Source organism: Ovis canadensis, chromosome 8 (assembly GCF_042477335.2).
Source record: "Ovis canadensis isolate MfBH-ARS-UI-01 breed Bighorn chromosome 8, ARS-UI_OviCan_v2, whole genome shotgun sequence".
NCBI classification, from domain to species: domain Eukaryota; kingdom Metazoa; phylum Chordata; class Mammalia; order Artiodactyla; family Bovidae; genus Ovis; species Ovis canadensis.
This window is the reverse complement of record NC_091252.1, coordinates 32,494,586-32,521,200: the sequence shown is the minus strand read 5'-3', so window position 1 is coordinate 32,521,200 and position 26,615 is coordinate 32,494,586. Positions and strand designations below refer to the sequence as shown.

The 26,615-nt window shown below is 39.9% G+C and overlaps 2 protein-coding genes across 3 annotated transcripts in view; one reads left to right on the top strand and one right to left on the bottom strand.

The window, feature by feature from the left end:
• Positions 1–26,615, top strand: part of NT5DC1 (5'-nucleotidase domain containing 1) — a 116,851-nt gene that overhangs the window by 9,321 nt on the left and 80,915 nt on the right. The window contains exons 4-6 of one of the 2 annotated variants that reach the window (XM_069599162.1): positions 1,431–1,537; positions 4,921–5,000; positions 8,415–8,499. In XM_069599162.1, coding sequence (XP_069455263.1) covers positions 1,431–1,537; positions 4,921–5,000; positions 8,415–8,499 — 272 coding nt within the window. The remainder of the gene's footprint in view (positions 1–1,430; positions 1,538–4,920; positions 5,001–8,414; positions 8,500–26,615) is intronic. The other variant, XM_070292501.1, reaches the window with a different exon arrangement.
• COL10A1 (collagen type X alpha 1 chain) lies at positions 9,859–17,978 on the bottom strand. The gene is made up of 3 exons (XM_069599161.1): positions 17,920–17,978; positions 17,258–17,426; positions 9,859–12,705 (listed from the first exon to the last, which is right to left on the bottom strand). The coding sequence occupies exons 2-3, from the start codon at positions 17,409–17,411 to the stop codon at positions 10,835–10,837; spliced, it is 2,025 nt and encodes a 674-aa protein (XP_069455262.1). The 5' UTR covers positions 17,412–17,426; positions 17,920–17,978; the 3' UTR covers positions 9,859–10,834.

Genomic DNA, 26,615 nt, shown 5'->3' with positions numbered 1-26,615 from the left:
ATTTCATCTTTTTTCCTCAGGCAGCTAGAGATATGAGTGTATGTATTCATTTGTATGTATAAATAAACATAAATGTATATATGCACACACATATATACATACATACACACAATGCAGCTTTGACCGTGACCTTTAATGTCCCTTTCAGATTCTTACAGTGTACTTAGCTATCTTCAGTCATGGTTAAAAGAATAGAAATCATTCTGCAACTTTGCTTCTTTCTTTGTTCTGTCTGTCTGTCTGTCTGTCTGTCCCCATTCCCAACATCATTTCCCCAAGGTCTGACCATCTGTATTCAAGTTTGGCTAACTGGCCAGCTCCTCCTGAGTTTATAAGCTTATATCCTTGATGCTTGCTTTCCAACGACATAGTAGATACCTTTTTGTATTTCCTGCTCAAGATTCCTCCCCTTTAATATAGCTTTAATTATATAAATGTTAACCTCTCTATAAAAAGGATCCTAATTGTGATTTTCTTCCATTTGCCTTTCTTATTTCATTTCCATTTTCTTCATTTTGCTTTGCTACCACAGTCTAACTCCAAGAAAAGAAGAATGATACTCCTTAGCATTGTAATTTCTCATAATAAACTACATGAAATATTAACTGTTTTTCAATAGGGTAAGATTCCCTTAACCAGGCCCAACCGATGTAAAAGCAGTATTTTGAGCACAAAAATAGCTACTTTCTTGTCTTTCTGTTCCAGGTTTTGCCACGTTGGTCTTGCTGTTTCCCATTGTGTTTTTAGCTCTGTTATGTCCTTCAGTGGCATATTACTACCCCGTCTTCATCTTCATAGTCCCTGTGCTTGTGCAGCCCTGGGTACCAGGCACATCTCTCCTCCTGCAGGCCTCAGCTCTTGCTCTGACTGTTGCACTCTCTCCTCCCCATAGGCCAGCTTCCTACCTAGTCCCTGCAGTTGTTTCCTCTTTGTTCCATTAGACAAGTCTTATCTGCATGGTTAATGGACAACTTCTTAGGCAAGGCTTGTCCTATTTCTCCCAGAGAAGTTGTAGTTTATAGATTGGTCTGGGGCACCTATCACACTGTTGACCTCAGAATGTGCTTCTCCTGATCACTTGCTGGCTGAGGGGTGAAATGGAGGGAGAAAAAGAGCTGTCCAGAGAAATGCCTTTCAAAAAAGAGGGGATATATGTTTATGTATGGCTGATTCACTTTGCAGTACAGCATTGTAAAACAACTATACTCCAATAAAAATTTTAAAAATAAAATTTAAGAAATAACATAATAAAAAAAGAGAGAAATCCTTACAGAATCCTAAATGGGGAAGTCATCCAGTTGGAAACTTTTTTTCTTAAAAAACCCTTTAGTAGTATTGGAGTGAATTAATAAGTTAATAATAGCAAGGCTGGAGGAAGGAGTGTTCAAGGGAACCACTGATGAACCATGTGCCTCATCTCTTCAAACCAGGGCCAGCCACGGCACAAAGATGCTGTCTCCAGAGGCGCTGGCGGAGGAGTTTGGCAGGAAGGAGTGGAAGCACTTCATGCCGGACACGGGAATGGCCTTCCGGTCAGGTACGGTTGTGGGGGCAGCACCGCCATTCCCTCGCCTGTTGTTTTGCACCCTGAACCTGTGGCATCAAGACACAGAACAGACTGTCCTTGCCCCCTGCTGGGCAGGATGCACAAGACAGCAGCTGAGGTTTCATAGAAATTGGATGTATTATTTCCCACGTGTGTCTGGTTTTTCTTTGGCAGTTGGTTCGGTTTTATTTAACGTTTTTATTGATTCACCTTTTACTTGTTCTGGAGTAACGAAGACTTAGCACTTAGGAATAATACCTTACTTATTCTGTATTTTTATTAATTCATTACCTGCACAGTCCTTTTATTTCTCCGTTCCCCACTTCTCCCCACATTCATATTCCTCACCTCTCCTGTTTTCTAGAATTCTTTTCTTTACTGCCATTTCTAATATCTTCTACCATTGTTTCCCCCCCTTTATTGCGAGTGATTTTACACAACTTTTCCCCACTCTCCTTAAAGAGTTTTACCATGAGCAAACATGAAAAGATTTTTCAAAAATTATTTATAGACAACAGGTGTGCATAAATTAATAAAGAATGATTAAAACACTTATAAACAGACCTCATTAAAAGTCTTAATTGTTAGTTTTTTATTTGTTCTAGGTTTTTTTGGTCATTTTCTCCCATACTACAGTTTTGAAATACACCTATTTTCCTTTTGAAAATACAGTAACTGGAAAATGGTTGGAGTTATTCCTTATTGCTATTGTGTTTTTGTTTGTCATATTTGTCGTCTTTAGGTGGTTTGTTTTTTCATAGTGAGAAGAAAACGTCAGGAAGTATGTATTATTTTAATAAAATAAGTTGATAGGAAAAACAGATTTCACCTTGGGGTTAGGTGTAGAATGCTTTCACACATCTCAGCTCACAATGCTAGGAAGTTAAATGCTAGGAAGTTACTTTTTATTCAGGTGGTAAGGAGGACTCCTGTAGTCTCTCCAGATGTATGTGTACAAGCGTGCATGCTTATTCACGTCCATCTCTTTTAGACTCTTGTGAGCTGTGGCCCACCAGTCTCCTCTGTCCATGGAATTTCCTGGAATGGGTTGCCATTTCCTACTGCAGGGCATCTTCCCGACCTAGGGATCAAACCTGCGTCTCTTGTGCCTGTTAAATTGGCGGGCGGTACCACTGTGCCATCTGTCCAGATGTAGGCAGTTGTAAATAGGGGTGAACAACATGGGTTTGAACTGGGCAGGTCCACTTACCCCAGCTGGCTGGTTGAGGCAGGTCGCTCTGGTATCACACACCAGGAGATTAGATGCACTGCGGGTAGTGAGCCTTGGGAATCTGTGTCCACTGTCCTGGTCCCTGCAGCCCTGGCGTGTCATGTGGTCTGACAGCATAGCAGGGTGGGCAGAGATGTATGTGGGCCGTCTTCTCCCTTTTCTCCAAATTCTTGCTTTTCCTCATACTGACAAAGACATCCTAGCCTTTCTTAAGAATGAAAACTAGTCTGAAATGTTTCCCCCAACAATTTTAGCTGGGAAAGAGTAAAAAAAAAAAAAAGACGACTATGACAACCCTAGTATTCTTAACAGAGGAAAAGGACATGCAAACCTATGCAACCAGTTTGTGAATTAACAGAACTTGACTTCATTTCTTTTATATTCTTGATAATTTGGCATGAAGATGTGAGGGTGTTAAGTAAGTAACATTTAAAGGGATAAACATCTGGACCTTACAGAGAGTTTTCTCTTAATTTACCGTGACGCTTCTTCTTTCCAACATACAGCTAACTCTTGAGCAACTCAGGAATTAGGGACACTTACCTCAAGAAGTTGAAAATCTTGAGTATAACTTTATTGTCAGGCCTCCCTAATTGGAGTTCCTCCCTGTCTCAGTTTCTTCATCTGTGGGTTCAACTTACTGCGGGTCACAGATCGTGAACTGCTATAGTATTTATTGTATTTATTTACGTGTTGAAAAAAATACATGTAAAAGTGGACTTGTGCAGTTCACACCTGTGTTGTTCAAAGGTTGACTGTAATCCATTCAATTTTTGGATCATTCAACAAGCATTTATTGAGTGCCTACAATATCCTGGAAATTGTGCGTAGTAGACACTAAGACACAAGGCCGCTATGTTCCATGACCTCATACATAGCTTACAAATGGAGGAAGGGGGCAGGCAGTTACAATAATCTGCACAAAGTAATTGTAATTTGAAAAGTACTCCCTTACATTAAACTGAAATCCGGCTCCACCTGTTGATCCTGCTCGATTCCTCTTTGTACCAGGAGTTCTCAGGACAGAGGACTCTGTGAGGTTTGTGCTCAAAGTGGAGTGGTTGCTCCTCCTTGCAGTCTGCCGGAGCGAGAGAGCAGCGAGCGTGTGACGTGAAAGGAAAGACCAGAGAAGCGCCCTGGATTCCACCAGGCCTTCTGAGGAGAGGCGCAGAGAGTACTTCCCAGAATTGTCAACCCGAGGGACAGGAAGTTGGGGCCTACAGTCACTGATTCCTGACCTGACCATTGAGGCTGGCCACGTGGGCCCTAGAGGCTTCCAGAGAGAGGGAATGACGCAGGTGTGGCTTGAGGAAGGACAGTGGTGTTCAGCACAGCTGTGGCTGGGGTCAGCCGTGGACCAAGGGGATGTGACGTGGGTCCTCCAAAGTGTCTTCTGCCCAGGGACAGCAGATTCAAAAGTGCTGTCAGTGCCACGGAAGGGCTCAACTTGAATTCTAGCCTCAGGCCAAGGAGGATAAATCAAACCCTTTGCTCTCCAAGATCTAGAGTGCCTGTGCTGTGCTTATAAGTTTTTCTTTTTTTTTTAATATAAATTTGTTTATTTTAATTGGAGGTTAATTACTTTACAATATTGTATTGGTTTTAAGTTTTTCTAAGATAAGCACACACTGTGTCCTCGCGTGATGTGAGGACACATTTTTTTTTGGTCCCTTTTCTCACCCTGGCTGTTCTTACATTGCACTGAAATTTGTCTGAAGTTGCATAAAGATTGAATGTGAGACTCCACGGGATCAACCAACACAGATTAGTGAATGCACTTCGTGGTATTCCAGTGTTAGGTTGATGGTTTTGAAATTCAGTGACACTGATAATACAAATTGTGACTTTTTCATAATCTATTTCATTTTTATGATATAGTCTTTAATTTTGCATTAAAATGTTTTTAATAAAATGCTTAACTTATACATATCATATTTTATTATAACTTTCTTATATTAATAGAGTCATTGTAATGAAGCCTTCTTTAAAAGACAATGGATGACAGGGTAGTAGAGTGGTTCCGAATTGAAATAGAAGCCCCTTAAAGTAACTAAACCAAAATATAGCCTCTTTTAGCCAAGTTTTCCGTATCACATAAATGAGGCATTAATTTGATCCCAGTTTAAAATTGTGTTCTTTTTAGGAAAATACTACTTTTATGATAACTACTTTGACCTGCCTGGAGCTCTTCTATGTGCCAGAGTGGTAGACTCTTTAACAAAGGTGAGTGGGGCCTCATTTCTTAGAAACTATGGTATGTTATTTGGCCATAAATCGGAGCTTTTGAGCTTAATAAATTTATGAGCTTTTTGGCTTATAAATTTGAGCTTCCCTGGGAGCTCAGATGGTGAAGAAACCATCTGCAATGCAGGAGAACTGGCTTGAGAAGATCCCCTGGAGGAGGGCATGGCAACCCACCCCAGAATTCTTGCTTCCAGAATCTCCGTGGACAGAGGAGCCTACATGTACAGATGGCTACAGCCCATGGTATTGCAAAGAATCCGACATGACTGAGCAACTAAGCGCACATGCACACTGAGGACTCAATTGTATATGTCTTTCTAGTTGAGACTTTACTCAATTTCCTTCCTTTCAGAGGTTACCAAGAAGGAAAGACATAGAGAAATTGGTCAAAGTATTTTTGGAAAATTAAATGACCATACCTAAGGATAATAAACCTGTTCTCCAGCAGGGGGTGCAAAAGTCTAGAAAAAGAAAATACCAAACCTGCATGTGGAGAAATAACTTCTTGGTTTCATTAGCAGAGTTTTTAAAATAAAAGAAATGTAAAGAAATTCCATGTGTCTTTTAAAGCATTGTTAGATAGTATAAAACCAGAAAAATGGGATGAAATGTTAAAAATGATCATTTTGAGCATAGTTTATATAGTTTTTTTCTTTGTCCTAGGTATCAGGATTAAATAGATCTCTGGTTATATCAGTTTATACTTAGAGCTTAAGAACTATGAACATAAATTGGTTTTATGCCAGAATCCCGTTCCTTTTTGCCTATATTGTCTTTCAAAATGACAGTGATGTTTCTGGTAGGCCGCAGTTCAGTCGCTCAGTCATGTCTGACTTTGCGACCCCATGGACTGCAGTACTTCAGGCTGCCCTGTCCATCACCAGCTCCCAGAGTTCACTCAAACTCAGTCTGTTGAGTCAGTGATGCCATCCAACCATCTCATCCTCTGTCATCCCCTTCTCCTCCCACCTTCAGTCTTTCCCAGCATCAGGGTCTTTTCAGATGAGTCAGTTCTTCGAAACAGGTGGCCAAAGTATTGGAGTTTCAGCTTCAGCATCAGTCCTTCCAGTGAACACTCAGGACTGATCTCCTTTAGGATGGACTGGTTGGATCTCCTTGTAGTCCAGGGACTCTCAAGTCTTCTCCAACACCACAGGTGGAAAGCATCAATTCTTCGGCGCTCAGCTTTCTCTATAGTTCAACTCTCATGTCTATACGTGACTACTGGAAAAATCACAGCTTTTACTAGATGGACCTTTGTTGGCAAAGTAATGTCTCTGCTTTTTAATATACTGTCTAGGTTGGTTCTAACTTTCCTTTCAAGGAGCAAGTGTCTTTTAATTTCATGGCTACAGTCACCATCTGCAGTGATTTGGGAACCCAAAACAATAAAGTCTGTCACTGTTTCCATCGTTTCCCCATCTATTTGCCTTGAAGTAATGGGACCAGATGCCATGATCTTAGTTTTCTGAATGTTGAGCTTTAAGCCAACTTTTTCACTTTCTTTCACTTTCAACAAGAGGCTCTTTAGTTCCTCTTCACTTTCTGCCATAAGGGTGGTATCATCTGCATATCTGAGGTTATTGATATTTCTCCAGGCAGTCTTGATTCCAGCTTGTGCTTCTTCCAGCCCAGCATTTCTCATGATGTACTCTGCATATAAGTTAAATAAGCAGGGTGACAATATACAGCCTTGACGTACTCCTTTTCCTATTTGGAACCAGTCTGTTGTCCATGTCCAGTTCTAACTGTTGCTTCCTGACCTGCATACAGATTTCTCAGGAGGCAGGTCAGGTGGTCTGGTATTCCCATCTCTTTCAGAATTTTCCACAGTTCATTGTGATCCACACAGTCAAAGGCTTTGGCATAGTCACTAAAGCAGAAATAGATGTTTTTCTGGCACTCTCTTGCTTTTTCCATGATCCAGCGGATGTTGGCAGTTTGATCTCTGGTTCCTCTGCCTTTTCTAAAACCAGCATGAACATCAGGAAGTTCACGGTTCACGTATTGCTGAAGCCTGGCTTGGAGAATTTTGAGCATTACTTTACTAGCATGTGAGATGAGTGCAGTTGTGCGGTAGTTTGAGCTTTCTTTGGCATTTGCCTTTCTTTGGGGTTGGAATGAAAACTGACCTTTTCCAGTCCTGTGGCCACTGCTGAGTTTTCCATATTTGCTGGCATATTGAGTGCAGCACTTTCACAGCATCATCTTTTAGCATTTGAAATAGGTCAACTGGAATCCCATCACCTCCACTAGCTTTGTTCTTAGTGATGCTTCCTAAGGGCCACTTGACTTCACATTCTAGGATGTCTGGCATGAAGATCTTTTTAATATAGTTCTTCTATGTATTCTTGCCACCTCTTCTTGATATCTTCTGCTTCTGTTAGGTCCATACCATTTGTGTCCTTTATTGAGCCCATCTTTGCATGAAATGTTCCCTTGGTATCTCTGATTTTCTTGATGAGATCTCTAGTCTTTCCCATTCTATTGTTTTCCTCTATTTCTTTGCATTGATCGCTGAGGAAGGCTTTCTTATCTCTTCTTGCTGTTCTTTGGGACTCTGCATTCAGATAGGACTAGATGATGGTTTCTTTTTGAATCAGAATTACAGTCATGTGTTTATGAAAGTTTCTGTTGAGCCATAGTTCTGGCTTGTAGAAGTTGTTACGGGATGAAGTCAGCTTCTCATTTTATAGTGACTGTAACAAATGCACCGATCTTTAAATATTTTGGGTTTGATATAATTTAAATACTATCTAGTAGTTAGTATTTGTTTATATAGGACACTGGTTAATATCTCCAAGGAAGCATGGGGCTATAGGGTTGTATATTTTCCTGTTTACTTGCTTTCTGGGTTTAAAAAAAAATACTTAGCATAAATGATTTGAATTTTGGATTAGGAACCTCCTTCATCTCACCAGTAGAGACTTGATGCTCTTGTTTACTGAAACTCAGGTAAATGTGCACAGAATCGTAAAGTAACCAGCTTTTGCAGTTTTAAGGCTGCAGGCCTTTTAGCTCCATTGATGCCATGGTACAGGAAGCAACATATCCTGATACCTCCTAAGCTATAACATTGTAGGTTTGTTCATGTGTTAAAAGTAGTGTATATTGTTTAGACTTTATAATGCATGGAAATTTTTATTTTATTTGGGTTATATGGGTTACATTAATATTTAGTCATATGTATATATATCTTTATAGCCATGATTTTCATGGAAGATATTTTTCTACGATCCCATCTGGAAAAGTGAGAAGTTTATTAATCTATTTCCTAAAACACGAATCCCTATTTTACAGTACAGTAATATAGTTGTTTGCCAAGTGTTTTCTACTATGCTTAAAAACAGAATTATTACTTGTGTCACATTTGGATTTTTTTTTTTTCTTTAGCAGAACAATGGTCAAAAACCATTTGATTTTTGGAAGGACATAGTTGCTGGTATACAACATAATTATAAGATGTCAGCTTTTAAAGGTGAGTAATGTGAAGAGAAACTTTATTTCTTTTCTTTTTTTTTTGGAAGATCGTTGCTTCACAGTGTTGCAGTAGTTTCCTGCCATACCTCAGCACGAATCAGTCATGATTGTGCATTCATCCCCCTTCCTCGTTGGCCTCCCTCCCACCCCGTCCGGCCCTCTAGGTTGTCACCGGGTGCAAGGCTGAGCTCTGTGTTATGTGGCAGCTTCCCACTCGTCATCTGTTACGCATGATAGTGTGTGTATGTCTGTGCTCCTTTCTCAACTTCTCCTGCCCTCTCCGTCCCCGGCTGTGTCCGCAAGTTCGTTCTCTGTGTCTGTGTCTCCATTTCTTGGAGAGAGGCTTTAGATGTTTGCTCAGTGCTGTGCGTCTGATGAATTACTTAGGAGGTACCTATTTTTTACGTACCTTAATTAGGATTTAATTTGGCCCTAGATATTGCTATAAAGTTGATACTGGTTATAGTCTAAGAGCTGCTTTTCTTCATGTCTGTTTAATGGCCATCATTGCCAGTATTCTAAGAGATGCTGTCTTTTACATGCTTAGCAATAGGACTCTTTTGTGGATACCCCAGAATTTGGTCTTTCTTGGCTTGGAAATGAGATTGGTGACAGCTATAACCATTAGTGTAGTAATTATAGATGGAGAGGAAGAGTGAAAATTCTGTTCGTAATGCTTAAAAGCAGGTTGAGCTCACACAGAATGGGAGCAGAGATCACCAACCCAACCCCAAGCTTTTACAGTTCCATCAACAGGTTTGCTTGGGTTACACAGAAACATTGCTTCTAAGGCATTAAGAGATGCCTTTATAGTTTGGTACCTGAGTGACTTGAACCAGACTGTCCTAATTCATCCTTTGGACTGGTGGATGCTCACAGGCAGTGTTTTTCGCTGAGAAAAATAAAAATGTTGCTGTTTGATTGGCATAAAAATTCTTGCCTGCCTTTTAATGTCATTAAGCCATCAAAATGATCCTAAATATTATGACTAAAAACATGTCAAGGCAGTGAATAACTGCAGAATATTTGTTCAAACTACATGTTTCTCTGCTGCCTGCTTCATTGCTTCCTAGAAGAATATCACTGACTTGGGTGATTGTCTTACTTTTCTGTTCCCAGTCCCCAGCCCCTCACCCTGTAGATCACATGTGGTTCTGTTTGATGGCTTTTCACAGTCAACAATGAGTGCTTGGGTGTGTGGAAATGCCCATCTCCAGTAGAAGGGTATATCCATGCCCCTTGCAAAAGCTACCCACCACTTTATCATTTTACTTTTTATTAACTTTGTAAGATGAAAACCCTTAAAAGAGTGGTTGAGAATAGCAAATTGCTGGTTTCAAATAAATTCAACATAATCATCTATTGATGTTATTTTATTGCATTGTAAATAAGGAGTAGATAAAACATTTCATGAGGCACAGCTTATGAGTTTTAAACAGAAACATTAAAATACAGTACAGAGCAGAAATAAATATCTTTTCATTTCTAGTCAGATTTTGAAACCCTTGATATTACAATTTCACTGGAATGGGAGGCCCAAGGTACATATGCTAATACTCTATAAACCCACAAAATCATATTAACATTATATAAGACTCAAGAAGTCATTAAAGCAAATTAATCACACTTGTGTCAAATAAATAAAATAGGTTAGACACCATTTCCAAGTTTTAAAGGGTATATAGAAAGCTTTCAGCAATCCACAGAAAAATTTGAAAAGGTTCATGACTAAAGCACCTTGCATTTCAGATTAACTTTAACATTAATATTTTGGGTTTCTTATGAGAGCTGTAGAAAGTCTATATGCACCTGTATACTTTAATAGATATTGACAAAAGGGGCCACTTAAACCTTCAAGTAATGTACCATCAGAAAGATCTTAGGGTATATAGTGTTTTTTAAATTTGAATATTCAAGTATTTAAGTCCCATAAAGATATATGAAATCTCCCGAATGTTTCCTGGAAATTTTCCTGTTAATTGTCAGAAACAGACTTATTTTTAAAAGGAAATGCTGAACTTCTGAAATCAAATTTGATATGATTTCACATCACATTTCAGGGATTTTTTGCGATCACTTTTTTAGCTTATCAGGATGAAAATTTTAAATACTGAAGGAGTTCTCAGAAAACTTTTAGGAGTTTTAGGATTGCTGACTAGAAACTCAAGAGGATCTTCACATATGTTTACCGTATCTGAGAGCTCAGGCCTGTACTTTGGAAAACTAAAATTAGTCACATTTTTTCAGCCTACCTCCATATGCATTTCATGGGATGGGGTGGAGTTGGGGAATGCCTCTTCAAGCAGATTTGTGTTAGCTCGGTGAGAATATGCTCACATTGGAGCCACCAAGAATCCTGAGAAAGAGGAGTGGACGTACTCAGAGGAGTACAGCCCATTCGAGCCTGCATTGGGCAGCTGGAGCCACACCTGGTCGTTCTCGGTGAGGTCGATGACAGCGCTCCCTGAAGCCTGATCCAGGTAGCCCTTGATGTACTCATCATAGGTGTACATTACAGGGGTGCCGTTCTTATACAGACCTACCCAAGCATGGGTCCCTTTCACATGTATGTGGTAAGAGAAGTAATATATCCCCGGAATCTTACAGGTAAAGATTCCAGTTCTTGGGTCGTAATGCTGTTGCTTGTTATATAAAATCTTATCGAATGGGATAGGAGTACCTATAGCTGGGTAAGCTTTGGAGAGGATAACAGTGAAAGCAGACACTGGCATTCCTGTTACTCCCTGATTGGCACTAACAAACGGCCTTTGGCCTGCCTTTACAAAGTCCTCGGGCAGGGCTGCTTGGCCTGGAGGGCCTGGGGGCCCTGGGGGCCCTGGGAGGCCAGGCTCCCCAGCATTGCCTCTTGGTCCTGGAGGCCCTGGTGGCCCAGTAGGTCCATTGAGGCCCTTGACTGCTATGCCAGCTGGGCCAGGAGGCCCTGGAATTCCCGCATCGCCTTTGGATCCAGGGAATCCTGGAATGCCTGGTGGCCCAATGGGACCTCTAGTACCTGGTATTCCAGGGACACCTCTGGGCCCAGCCTCACCGTTGTGTCCAGGCACTCCCTTAGCTCCTGCTGGACCCACGGGGCCTGGGAGACCAGGGGATCCTGCAATTCCAGGGTCACCTTTTGGGCCCGGCAACCCTGGGTTACCCTTGGGACCATTGAGACCTGGTTCTCCTGGGTACCCTGGTTTTCCATCTAAGCCAGAGGAGCCCCTTTCTCCCTTTGCCCCAGGGTTTCCTGCAGGCCCCACTGGCCCCATCTCGCCTTTAGGGCCTGGGAGCCCGGGGTCACCTGGAATGCCTTTTGGTCCTTGGGGTCCCATATTCCCTGAGGGTCCGGGCAGACCTGCTCCCCCAGGATGACCTGCTGGGCCTTGTTCCCCTTTGGCACCTGGACTCCCTGGAAGGCCCACGGGTCCTCTTTGTCCCTTCAGGCCTGGCAAGCCTGGTTTCCCAAAGCCAGGAGCCCCTGGGAGCCCAGCTGTTCCTGGAGCCCCAGGGTGACCTTTCATCCCTGGGACCCCTGGCTGGCCTGGAGTTCCAGGGGCTCCTGGCTTTCCAATGCCTTCTGGTCCTTGTTCCCCAGGAGGGCCTTGGGGGCCTGGTGGGCCGGCTGGTCCCCTTTCCCCTGGAACACCCTGATCACCTTTGAGGCCTGGCTGTCCTGGTAACCCATTTTCACCTCTTTTCCCCACTCCAGGAGGGCCAGGTGGTCCCGTGGGACCCTGAGGACCTGGGAGGCCCCTCTCACCTGGGCGGCAAGGAGCACAATACCCCGTTTCCCCTTTCTGTCCATTCAGTCCAGGGACCCCTGGTGCACCCTTTTCTCCGGTAAAGCCCCTGGGACCTGGTTCTCCTGTAGGTCCTTGTGGCCCAGGTTTTCCTGGAACAGAAATTCCAGCTGGGCCGGGGCTTCCAGGTGGCCCTGGTGGGCCCCGTGGTCCTGGTAAACCAGCTGGTCCAATATCTCCTTTTGGTCCATTTAGTCCTCTCTCCCCTTGTTTTCCTGGGAGTCCTGGCAAACCTGGCTTCCCAGTGGCTGATGGTCCCGGTGGTCCTGGCAACCCTGGCTGTCCTTGGGGCCCAGGACTTCCGGTGCCGGGTTTTCCTGGTGGTCCTGACGGGCCTGGGTGCCCTCGAGGTCCAGCGGGGCCTGGTGGACCGGGGATACCCTGCTCTCCTCTTAGTGACACGCCTGAAAGACACGCACAGAACACATGGGTTAAGGGCTTAGTGATGCTAAGGAACCACTGCTTCTCACAGTATAAACGAGGACAGGGTAGTTATTGCAGTGTCAGTCAGACCATTTTGGCAGACTAGTCTTAAATGGTTTTAGACAATTTTATATTGTTTTCAGGCATTTATATTGTTTTAAAACATACTGCTAGAGAAGATGGTTTCACAAGACCGTGGCTACCATCATATTGTCATTACGTCCTGATGATCCATGAAAATAAGCTGGGATTGAAACATTCATTTAGAATAAGAGTGCATTGGAGGTAAACTTACTAGCACATTTATTATAGGAAAATTGTCTACCCTAGAAAAAGGAAAAGGAAAAAATGGCATTTGATAGGAAAAGAGGAAAAAGGCAAGTACAGAATAAAAAAGGAACAGGTTAAGAACTAAAACAACTTTCCTTCACAAAAGCTATCCTATAAGATAAAGGAGAAACACAGTCTGTTTTAATTTACATCTGCCATGACCCTGCTGTAAACAGTTTAGATTTCGGGTTTTCTTTCGTTTGGTTGTTTTTGACCTCAGTACAAAGCATGAGCTCTTATGTTCTCTGTTATTGACTTAAAATTGAAATAAAGAATTAGAGAATTAATTTGCAAGGTACATAAAATAGTATTAAAATGGTTAAATAAAAGTTTCTTTGATTAATGCAGATATTGTTGATTTCATAGATCTGTGGGTTCATTTGAACTAAATACTTCTGGTATAGTAAATTTAAACTAAAAAATTATTCAGTGCCTGTAATGTGAAATCTATTATTGAACTGTAAGTATAAGAAAAGTACAAAACACACCCTGTAAGAACTGTAGTCCCAAAGGGAATAAAACAAGTGTCCATGTGATAAGTGCTTTAAGAGGTGTCCAGAGTTTTGGTTTTAGTCATTCAAAGGTGGGGTGTAACAGAGCATGGCCAGCTTTAGGATACACTATTGGGGAAGTATCACCATGTCAAAGGATCTTTAGGCAGCACTATCATATGCCTCTAGATAAAAGTCTTTTTTTCTCAGAAATTCTTCTATATTAGCCAAGATGGTAATGAAATTACTTACATTTTTAAATATCTACTTGCAGGATTTATTTAAAATTAATTTTCTGTTTAATAAATTCTCAGAAATAGTTAGAATATCTGTGTATACTATTAATATTAGATTCTTATGCTGTCAGAAAATGGTTCATAGTGATGGTAGATTTAGTAGATGTCAAAGTAGTTGAGTAGTTTGGTCAAAACCCTGAAAATGACTTAGAACTGTGACTTTTGAGCTCCATCTTCTTTTGTATAAAACATGTTAATATGCTTCAACTCCATTTAACTAAATCTTTAATGGCTTAAATATAAAAATGAAGACTAAAATGAAACTGATATTAAAAGAATTGAAAATTGCCTTGGAAAATATATTTTTATGGGTATAATTTCTTTTAAATGTTAACTGGTACATTACTGTATTTTTAAAATCTTTCATATTAATTAACTGGCATGTAAGAAGTAGTCAGCCAATAGTAGTTGCTAATGTATACTCTTGGATAGAGATGTTCCTGATATTTGGAAAACATTTGATAATACATGAAGTATAAAATACAGAGCATAGTCATTAAAACATATACTGAAATAGGAAAATCATTTGAGTATCTTTATATGTTGTACTAATTAGAAGTTATATTTCATTTTTCAAACAAATGTGTAGTTTTATTTACCCATTGATTTTCAGAAAATGATATGAGGAAAAAGACTATGAGAAAAATTAATTTATGGAAAAGATTTCCATATATTAGCACATATTGTTGGTGATGTTACTGTACATATGTGATATATCTATATGAACGAGTGTTAATGCCTTGCAAATAGAGTAAATGAATAAAGGCTTTCTTAATGGTTTGCAGTAAAATAGGACATTTTTAAAATGCAAATCATATTAAATTGGGGTTTGATTCAGAATTTTATAAAGATCATGTCTATATAAAAATAATTGTCTTGGTCTGGTTGGAAATCTGTTTAACTGTTAAAGTAGAGAGGAAAAGCAAGTCTTGCTGTGAATGACTGAATTGAGCCTAATTTGAGACTGAAACTCCAAAGACAGTGATCTCTGTCACTTAAAATGTTACCTTGGTAGGTTGCAGGAGAGAAGTTTCTTAAATGTCCACAGAGTGGTTGATTGTGTCAGAGTATGGTTCCGGTGTACTCACCAGTAATGAAACCCTCTGCAGCATAATTTAGTGTGTTTTGACTGAGTTCTCTTAACCTTTTTGAACAGATGTGCCTAACAACTGCACAGGAATTTCTTGTATATCTGTTAGCAATTCAGTGTTTCACTATATAAATTGTGGGCTTTTGTCTTCATTTATTTGCTGCTAGATGGAGAAGGCAATGGCACCCCACTCCAGTACTCTCGCCTGGAAAATCCCATGGCTGGAGGAGCCTGGTAGGCTGCAGTCCATGGGGTCGCTAAGTCGGACATGACTGAGCGACTTCACTTTCACCTTTCTCTTTCATGCATTGGAGAAGGAAATGGCAACCCACTCCAGTGTTCTTGCCTGGAGAATCCCAGGGACGGGGGAGCCTGGTGGGCTGCCGTCTATGGGGTTGCACAGAGTTGGACACGACTCAAGTGACTTAGCAATAGCAATAATGTATTTGTTTCTACTTTGTATTACCAAGTAAACTAAAGTGGATTTAATAGTTAAAATATGGCTTCTAAATTTTTCATTTGTTAACAAGATATATTTTCACTTTTTCTATAAAAGAAAAACCGAAATGATACAGTATATTATGGTGAAAAGATAGAAAATATTTTAAACTTCTAATAGTGGTGGTGCATTTTATTTTAATTCACAACTGTTTGTTATGATCTTGTAAGCTACAAAAAAGTCTGAATTTGTGATCATACAGAGTGTAGTTCAGTACTGCTTATCATAGCATTTCAAATTGCATTTGTTGCTTCAAGCAAAGTATCAGATTTTCTTGTATTTAATTCTTTTCCTAACTGTTTTCTTTCTTATACTGTGTTTGTATTTGAGCATTGAAAGGTATCTATTGAGTACTTAGGCATTTATTTCTGATCATTAAGCTACCTTTCATGAAACATTTAAAATTTCATCTTTCTTCTTAAAAAGACAATCCTATACATTCAGTTTGCTAAAAATAGTTGTCTCCAGAAGCATAATTTTTAAATTTTATGACAACTGTTCTTAGCTTTATAGGTTAAAATATGTAAGCATAATGGAAAAATACTATGGGAAAGAAATTTGTGTCCTACAGTCAGTTCATATTACTCAGTGTAGTTCAGTAATGTAGCAGGCAGTTTGTGCCAAATGGCTATTAAATGAAATTGGTGAATATGAACCTAAAAGTTGCCCTTGCTTGAGGATTTGTTAGTACTCTATATACATGATATCAGTACCCTTCATAATAGTCAAGAAAGCTGAGCAGATGAAGAACAGATTCAAGAAAAGAGTTAAAACTTAACCTAAGGCTACAGCACCAGTTCTAGAGTATTAGGAAGAGGAAGAGGAGGAGAGAAGTAATAATAGGAATAGAAATAATGGAAGTAGTATGGAAAATAGAAGCAGTAGTAGTAATAGCTAACCCTTAAGTACTCTGGCCACCTCATGCGAAGAGCTGACTCATTGGAAAAGACTGATGCAGGGAGGGATTGGGGGCAGGAGGAGAAGGGGATGGCAGAGGATGAGATGGCTGGATGGCATCACGGACTCGATGGACATGAGTTTAAGTGAACTCTGGGAGTTGGTGATGGACAGGGAGGCCTGGCGTGCTGCGATTCATGGGGTCGCAAAGAGTCAGACATGACTGAGCGACTGAATTGAACTGAAGCACTTTGCATATTAACTAATTTAAGTCTCAGAACCGCCCTTTGAAATAGACATATGTGCCTTGTTTTACAAATAAGTGAGCTAAAGCATGGAGAGGATAAGTAACTAACTCAGGGTTGCATAAAGCAGTTAGGTCTGTGCACTTAACTACTAAACCAAAATGCATTAAAAAAAATTATGAGAATTGCTACTTCATTTGTCTATTAAATTTCTCTTGTGGGAATCTCATGTTATTTGATAGCTAAGACTCAATTTTGTATGGATTTGTAAGCTAGAAAAAAAAAGCTGTAAAAAGAAATGTGTGTAAGCATTTAGATATATAAACCTGTTACTCTTTTTGTGTACAATGGACAGTTATATTTAGTTAAAACAATTTAAACATGACTAATTTGGTTGGATTAATATGTCTAGGTTGTGGGAATTATTTGTGCAAAAAGCACACATTTGAGGGAAAAAATTCTACACCTAAAATTTCCTAATATTCTTTAGGTATTTCTGCTATTCTTGTGTAAAGGATGTGAATGTTCTTGAATAGACCTACTTTTCCATTTTGGGCTATTTAAGGAGTTTGAAGGTAATTTAATGCCAAATAAAATTAAAAAAACATTTTGCTAAAGAGATCGTTAAGATTATATACAGCAACAACCCAGTAGTTAATACAGCAAGATATATAGTTCAGTTTACCTTTACCCTTTATGGCATAAGGGATGAAGAACTGTGTCTTGGTGTTGGATGGTGGGCCTTTTATGCCCGTAGGTGTTTGGTATTGCTCAGTATAAAACACTCCATGAACCAAGTTCAAGGACATTAGCAGCAAAAAGGCTGTTTGTGGCAGCATGATCTCAGCTGGATTCTGAAAAACAGAAAAGAATAATTTCATACAGCTTCATTATTGACCTGGTTTATTTTTCTAATGTCGCATAGATGAATTATTCATCTACCTTTTTAACCTTATTCTGTATATCTTAAATATATTCCATAAGTTGAGAGTTATAATTGTTAATTAGGTGAATATATGTCTTCGTCGGTTTTAAAAACCGTGTCCAGATAATCAAGTGAAAATAAAATGATTTCAATAAAAGAAACACAGAAACTGCAGTTGGATGTCTGTATTAAATAACCCAAGATCTTTGGTACAGACTGAAGTTACCAATAGTCTCAAAAACACTGAAATTCAGATTACAACGTGTTTTTGCAAATATAATTAAGAGTATATTTTACAGACAGCTACAAATTAAACTTTCTGAGTGAGTTTAGTGGAAAGCCATTATTTTAAATCACAAAGTAGCAAGCAACTGAGACTTTTTTCCAAATACGCTGACATGGAGATCTACCAGTGGACTTACCCGGACTCTAGGAGTTCCTGGAGGTGGCTTCTTACCAGTGCGCTGTGCCTTGCCCTGTGCCCAGGTGAGCACTGCAGAAGATGCCCTCTCCAGAGCTGTCCTGCAGCATTTATACTGTTTAGCCCTTGCTCCGTGAGGTCACCCTGAGTTTAAGCTCCTCCCCCTGCCCCAGAGGTGGAAGCACTAATTATGGTGGAAAGTTCTATTGGGCAGGCATACAAGACCAGGTTGGGCTCCCTTTGCCTTGTTTTCTTATTGAAAAATAAACTCTTTGTCTTAAATTTTATTAATAGTTTTAGCAATGCACCATCTTTTTCTGTGATTTTATTTTAGAAGTTATTACTCAGATGTTTAGGTTGTTCATTCATGATGGGGTGATCCTAGCCCCTTTATATTTTTAGAAAGCACGTTCTTGTGTTACTTGGTTGAAAATACTTGGGAGTATGTAAAAGTAGGGAAAGAAGTCTTTTGGAGGGGAGTGTGGGTTTAAACCATCACCTAAATTCTTCACTTATTACATAAAGCCATCAATGTGTCCATGAATGTTTCTAAACTTTTATGAAAATAGCATACCCCAATTCTTATTTTTAGGCTTGGAAGAAGCACAGTAGTGAAAATGTGGGTATACTGTCTTGTATTTCAGGATCTTAATGTAAGCCCTCAGATGTTAATAAGAGAAATGTAAAATATGTTAGCATATAAACATTTTAGTTTTGCATTTAATTATTTAAAATTTTTCAAACAGAAGCAAGACATCCATAAATATAGAGAGCTGCCAGTGTAGCTACCCTGAAGGATTTAAATTCATTGTTCACAACACTCTACTTCCTGTGTTTGGTAGATGGCTGCAGATTTTATTGCTTAATTTTGGGTTTTATTTTAGAGTTGCAGTGGAGGAGGTACAAAAACCCTTAACTTGATAATATCATATCATATCATGTCCATTTAAATAAGGCTGCTGTGTTCATTTCAGAAGAAAACTAATCTTCAGACTTTACTTTCAGCTTTTTGTAAGTATTATCGGTTTGCCTTGCAGATTCCTTCTAGAATCTCAAATCAGCTCAGTTAGAAACCTTTTTCCCCCAAAAGATGAAAGTAAATGTTATCATTGTGATTTTCAGTAGCTAGTATTCTCTCTAACAATAATAGGAGACTCTTAAAATCAGTTTTCAGGGTCCTAAAGAATCTAATAACAGCAAGTTGAGAGGCCAAATTCTGATTCTTATTTCATTTCGTCATTTTGGAGCTAAGTCACATCAACTTTATGGATGAAGTAGGTGAGAAGGAAAATTCCATAATAGGCATAGATATGTCTTTTTTTAAAAAAAAAACCTCTGTAGAATTAAAGTGGCATGGATTCAGGATTGATCAGTAATTGAAATTAAATGTTTGACCAGTGGATGAAATCAGGGTTTGTTCTTTTTCTTCCCTCTTCCTCCCCTGCATGTAATTTTCTGCATATATTTTGAGCTAAGCCTTGCATAGCACCTTGTAGAAATATAAATGGATAACTCATCTCACTGCGTTCCTTTCTCTTAACTCACACTTTCAAACCTTTTATTGGTTGCTATATCTAAAAACTTACCATGTCTCTATATAATACAGATTCATATGAAATACGACTTTTATAATTTCAGCTGTACAACAATGTGATTCAGTTATATACACACACACACACTTTGTCTTTATTCTCTTCCATTGCGGCTTCACATAGGATGTAAAATATAGTTCCCTTTGCTATGCAAGGGAACTATAGGGCCTTGTTGTTTGTCTGTTCCTATATATTCTGACCATTCTTGCATCATTTGAAAATTATCTATGGAATAATACTTTTTGTAATTATACTGTGTCCTCTGCTACATCTGTAAGAGTCCACAAAAGATAAGAGAGAGAAATGGCTGCCTTCCAGGTACTATGGTTCTCTTGGGAAAGATTTTGAAGAAGTAAGTGGGGTAACGTTTTAGATGCCCTTGAATACTAGGTTACAGACTTTGTTTTAAAAGGATTTATTAGAAATGTATATTCCAGTATTTTTATGTGTATATATGGTGACACATACTTATTTGTTGATAATTGAGACTGATACCTTGTTCCTTGTTATTCACGTGAAAATTCAGAGAATAATTCTCAGCTCTTCATTCTGTGTACCTGTCGACCATGTGTTTATCCGTGGTTGCTTCAACTATTTCCAGAACTTTTCACCTTAACCTCTCTAGGTGTTCCTTTTTTCATCAACACAATGAAAAGTTTGGATTAGTTTCTAAACTCCTCCCAACTTTAAAATTAGGTAATTCTTGTGCTTGAGGTATTTTGCTGTTTTCTGTGGTGAGACAGTGGGCTTGGCTCCATTTAGTAATTATTAGAGACAAAATCCATACCAAGTGGTCATATGTCTTCTTTGGGGGATATGTAAATATATGTGGGTATTTGTCATTCTATATTCCCATTTAATTTTGGGAAATGTGGTATCTTTATTGAATAAGCCTTGTACGTTCAACCCTTTTTACAAATAGTGTGTTTATTTCAGTACAAGGAATCTGACTACTGTTTGCTTTGTTAGTCACATAAAAAGCACTGTCTTGTCCAAAACAGATTGTAGAATCAGAATATTTTCTAGCTTCACCCTGCCCAATTGTGTATTTAAAGCTATTTTTATTCTAGGAGTTTACCTGTAGCTGTTGAAAGTGACTAGACTGTGGCTTTATAATGAAAACCTATTCTACTTAAAGAACAGAAAGTCATGCTGTTTAAACTCAGCAACCTAAATGGTTTTTTTTTTTTTCAATATCAAATACGAAGATGTTTTTTGCACACTAGCATTTAGGGGCTATTAAGCTCACGTGTCAGAAAAGGCAATGGCACCCCACTCCAGTACCCTTGCCTGGAAAATCCCATGGATGGAGGAGCCTGGTGCGCTGCAGTCCATGGGATCACGAAGAGTCAGACACGACTGAGTGACTTCACTTTCACTTTTCACTTTCATGCATTGGAGAAGGAAATGGCAACCCACTCCAGTGTTCTTGCCTGGAGAATCCCAGGGACGGGGGAGCCTGGTGGGCTGCTGTCTATGGGGTTGCACAGAGTCGGACACGACTCAAGTGACTTAGCAGCAGCAAGCTCACATGTTCATTTTCACTTCCCAGGTTATCATTAATTCACCAGATATTTCTTGAGTACCTTCTACATGTCAGGTATGGTGGTAAAAGAGCTGGATGAATCATGTACAGCCCCCACCCTTACGGTGTTTAAACACTATAGGTGGTTCTCAACCTTCTTTCCACACTCCCACGGTCCTGAGGGACACAACACCGTTCCTTCTGTCTTTGGGATTCATTAAGATAATGGTGTTCAGAAACTGTATTTTGAAAAAGCTCCTTGGATGAGCATGATGGGCTTCTAAGTTAGAAGGTCTTAATCTGATATCAGTGTTCTATTACCAGCTTGTTAGTATTAGATACATAAATTTTCTTGTTTTTGCTCATGTGGCTTTTAGCTTTACTGTAGAAAAATTTCGTCTTATCCATAGAAGTAGGGAGAATGGTAACCATGAATGTACCCACTACCCAACTTAACTAATCTCAAGTCACTGCCACTCAATCCTTCCTCTGTTCACCCCCACATTTTTAACAAATCCCATGAAAGTGAAAGCGAAGTCGCTCAGTTGTGTCTGACTCTTTGCGACCCCATGGACTGTAGTCTTCCAGGTTCCTCTGTCCATGGGATTTCCCAGACAAGAGCACTGGGGTGGGTTGCCATTTCCTTCTCCAGGAGATCTTCCCAACCCAGGGATTGAACCTGGGTCTCCCACATTGTAGGCAGACACTTTACCGTCTGAGCCACCAGGGAATATACTGTACCAATTCATCTGTGAAATTTTAGTATATTTCTCCTGAAGGTAAGTTCTTTTTCTTTAAAATAGTATTTTCAACATGAACCCAAAATTAACTGTTTCTTAATATTATCAGATGCTTTAGTTCACTTCAGATTTCCTCAGTTATGTAGGTATACACACACACGCACACGTATGTATGTATGGATGTGGATATACATGCATACTTAAAATGTATGTAGAGATATACAAACACGTATATAGGATGTGTGCTTAGTCACTCAGCTGTATCTGATTCTCTCGGTGACTGCAAGGACCGAAGCCCTCCAGGCTCCTCTCCGTGGTTTTCCAGGCAAGAATACTGGAACAGATTGCCTTTTCCTACCCCAGGGGATCTTCCCGACCAGGGATTGAACCTCTGTCTCTTGGATCTCCTGCACTGGCAGACGGATTCTTTACCACTAGCATCACCTGGGAAGCCCATATGTAGTATACATACATACATATTCATAGTTTTTTATTGATTATTGTTTGTTCAACTTAGATTCATGAAGTTCCCTGAATTGACATGCCCCGTTAATGTAGGTTTCTTATCCACATCTCTTTTTTCCCTTTACAGCTTATTTGCTGAGAAACTGGGTCCTCTCGCCTGTAGTTTCCTACACTTCAGATTTTCCTATCACTTAACATGCTTCTCTGTATGCTGCATTTCCTGAAAAATTGGTAGTTAGATCTAGAGATTCAATCGGATTTAGGTTTGAGATGTACACACACGAATACTTTTTAGCCAAGGGTACTTTGTAGATCCAGTGGGTGTTGTGTATTTTAATTAGGAAACCTTTCATTGCTGGTTGTGTGTGATGTTGCTTGGAATGAGCATTACGTAGATATCCTAATTCTATCCTTCCTTGCTTATTAGCTTGAATATATATGTGTGTATGTGTAATCCACATATATAATGCTTACAATCCATATACATATTTGGGTTTCCAGGTGGTGTGGAGAAGGCCATGGCACCCCACTCCAGTACTCTTGCCTGGAGAATCCCATGGATGGAGGAGCCTGGTGGGCTATAGTCCATGGGGTCACTAGGAGTTGGACACAACTGAGTGACTTCACTTTCACTTTTCACTTTCATGCATCGGAGAAGGAAATGGCAACCCACTCCAGTGTTCTTGCCTGGAGATTCCCAGGGATGGAGGAGCCTGGTGGGCTGCCGTCTATGGGGTCGCACAGAGTCGGACACGACTGAAGTGACTTAGCAGCAGCAGCCAGGTGGTGCTAGCAGTAAAGAACCCACTTGCCAGTGTCGGAGACATAGGACATGCGGATTCGATCCCTGAGTTGGCAAGATCCCCTGGAGGAGGGCATGGCAACCCACTTTAGTATTCTTACCTAGAGAATCCGCATGGACAGAGGAGCCTGGCAAGCTGTAGTCGGTAGTGTTGCAAAGACTTGGATAGGACTGAAGTGACTTAGCATGCACTCATATAAGTATATTTACACATGGATACATGAGCCAAAAGGTAATTTTGTTAATACATGAGCCAAAAGGTAATTTTGTTAACTCTTATGATGTCCCCCTCCATAGGTATTGTATCATTTTCCATTTCCACCAGCACTGTGTGAGAGTTCCTGTTTTTCCACTGTCTCACCAATAGGATGTGTTATTTAGATTTTGTTGAACTTCTCGTATTTCCTCATTTTAGAAATGAAAATTGGGGTCTTGGCCTAGTATTTTCCTTCTTCTTACTAAGTGTGTGACTGAGCACCTTTTCATATAGTTAAGACCATATTTCTAGCATAATCCTAGAAGTGGTCTGTTTCCTCTTTTTATGATATAGCTTGCATATGTTTTTTTCCCAGTTTATCTTTTTAGTTGACTCATAAAAGTTTTTGTAACATTTAAACGTTTTGCATAAACTTTTAATGCAGAATATTACTGTTCTTTCAGAGACTCAGAGCTAGCTATAAGGAACATTAAAGGTTATCTAGATCAGTCATTTTATTCTTTAGAGGAGAAAACTAGCTCTCTCTTACGAATGTCGTGTTCCCTGATGTTTAATCAAGTTGAGTTTCTGAAGTAAAGGGCTTTTGATGAGGGAGCCCATTGAGGGCAAACACCACAGATGAAGCTCATGTGTTCATGTCCTTACCTAAGCAGGATACTGACTTTCCTGTTCCTCTAATCTTTCAGTCTTTTAAGCCATGGAAATGAGGAAAGTGCCCAGAAGTTTAGTGAAGACGCTTGGAGACCCACAGCTTCCACCACCACCTAGCTGTACCTCATTCCTCTTGAAAACGTTTTAAAAGAACATTCGTTGATCCTATTACAGAACCCAAGAGCTAAAAATGATCTATTTGTGTAAATGACCTAATGTGGTTTAGTGGTTAGATAGCTGCTGAGGGCTGGAAAGGAGAAATTCATGCATAAAGACAGGTGTTGATGAAACTTCAGGCCAGGTCAAGAAAAACTGAGAGTCATTTGGAAAGTTTGAACAAAGGCTTTGTATTTTCTGTGGTGCATAAATTGCCACATTATTAAAAGAACTCATAGTTTTATGTCTCAGGTGCTTAATGAGATCACCGTCTTTTCATAGTAACCTGCTGAGTTTAAAATATAGAGCTTCTTGGCTCGTTGACCTGAAATCTTCAAGGATCTTGGCCACCTAACAGGTTCTCCTCCACTGAAGTGTATTCCTATTTTATTTACAAGTTCAGCTTCTCATGTGCAGTCTGCTAAGTTGGAAGGAGGAATTAGAGAGTTAAAGTATTAATTGGAGAAATCATGGGGTGATGCTTTTTATTTATATCTCTTTGTGCTCCCCCTCCCCCATTTATTATCATACACAGGACAGCTCCACGGTCACTATCCATTAGAGGGTGAGAAGCACAGTTTCTGTAGGTGGCAACACAGACCACCAAGAAACCTGCCTTCAAGACTGATGCTCCTTGCAGCAGTAACTTGCTCATATAAGCAATTAAAATACACCCTGGAGTTTTCAGCTGAAGTAATGCTGAGCCTTCATCTACTTAATGTTTAGTCAGACACTTTGTTACCTGGCCAGAAGACCTCTCCCCTCTCTGTAGACTCGGGCTAAGGGACTACTAGTTCCTTCCGTCTCTGGCTCCCAACTTCTTGCACCCTGGTCCCCTCTTTAGTGAAATCCCTCAAGTCTGCTTACTAGCTTTCAGATTTTTAAAGTAATGACTATTTAGAGAACATGTAGAAAATCGAAAATAAAATTTATACACCATAGGGATATAACAGCTATTAATAGTAGTATCTCCTCTCTACATTCCCCACCCCCCATGACCTGTTTAGTTCTAAGCTTCTGTCAGTCATATTTAATCAATCACCTGTGTCAAAGTAAATTTTGCCACTTCTGATCCTAGTAAGGCTGAAATGTAGAAACTGTATGGTCCTATCCTGTTTTCTCTTCTTTTTATTAGGAACTTTGAAAGGTGAAGAAAGATGTATGTGAAGTGGTGGAACGGTGTCTGGGAATGCTCAGTAAATGTGAATGATGGAGGTGTCCACCCCGATGCTGAAGAATTAAATACCTCTGACGTTATATTTGAACCTCTTCATAGTGCTAGTCTTCCCCAGTGTTCGTTGAACTCTGAATCTCTACTTTGTGCCAGATGCTAGGTTAGATGCTGCTAACCTGGCTTCCCTGGTGGCTCAGTGGTAAAGAATCTGCCTGCAGCGCAGGAGCCACGGGTTTGATTCCTGAATGGGGAAGATCCCCTGGAGGAGGGCATGGCAACCCACTCCAGTATTCCTGCCTGGAGACTCCCATGGGCCGAGGAGCCCGGTGGGCTACAGTCCAGAGGGCACAAAGAGTTGGCCACGATTGAAGTGACCTGGCACACACGCAACCTGCTGCTGATGGTCTTACTCTCGTGAAGGAGCCAGATACCAAACACAGCCTCTTACAGCCTTTGCTCTGGCTTTTTTATAATCCAGATTTCATGGATTCTGGTGTGAAACCATCTTCCAGATCATCACACTTTTTAATTGTTTATGAATGTAAGTCAAGGGCTATTGGTTATTTACCACTGAAGCTCCATTCTGCACAGTTAGTGCCTGGTACAGAACATGGACCTTGTAAATATTTGCTGAAGGAAGGAATTAAGAGCCTTAGGAGACCAGATTTCAGTGTTTACTGAGTGTGGGCATCTTGTCTCATATTTGTGGGCACTCGGGTGGATCCTTTTGCATAGTGTTGGTTTGAATCTGAGTCTTTTCAGTCTCTGTTTAACCTTAAAATAACTCTCAATTCTTATGGAAGTCACAGCTTCCTACATGGCTTTGGGAATTAACAACTGCTTCCCAAAAGCCATTTTGCAAAAGAAAGTAACTGTAGCTTCTGTTTTAGAGACTGTGTACCTTCAACTCTCCTGTTGGTAATCAGGTTAGCATTTCAGAGTAAGATCTTCCAAAGACAGTATTCCTCTAGGTAGCTATGGTTGGGGGTGTAGAGTTAAGGGTGTAGGTGTAGAAGAGGGGCTGAATAGAGAGAGAAGGAAAAGGAGCCCATACTCTTGGGAACTTACAGGGATTTCTTTAAATGTCTCAGAAACCTGAACTGTATAATTTTAGAGCAACAGATAACTTTTAGACTAGCCTGTGCTTTATTTTCCAAATTTTTTCACCCATCCATACCTCATTTACTTGTTGATATTCCAATTCATTAAAATCCTCAAAGTATTAAACACATATGCCAGGAAATAAAAATAGGCTCATAGACTGCTGACAGCATTTATTAATTCTTTCCCTGCCCAGACTACCTGTTAGCATCTTCTTTCCTAAATGTGACCCTTAAAGGGAAAATAAATTATTGTTTGGAGTTTGAGATATAGA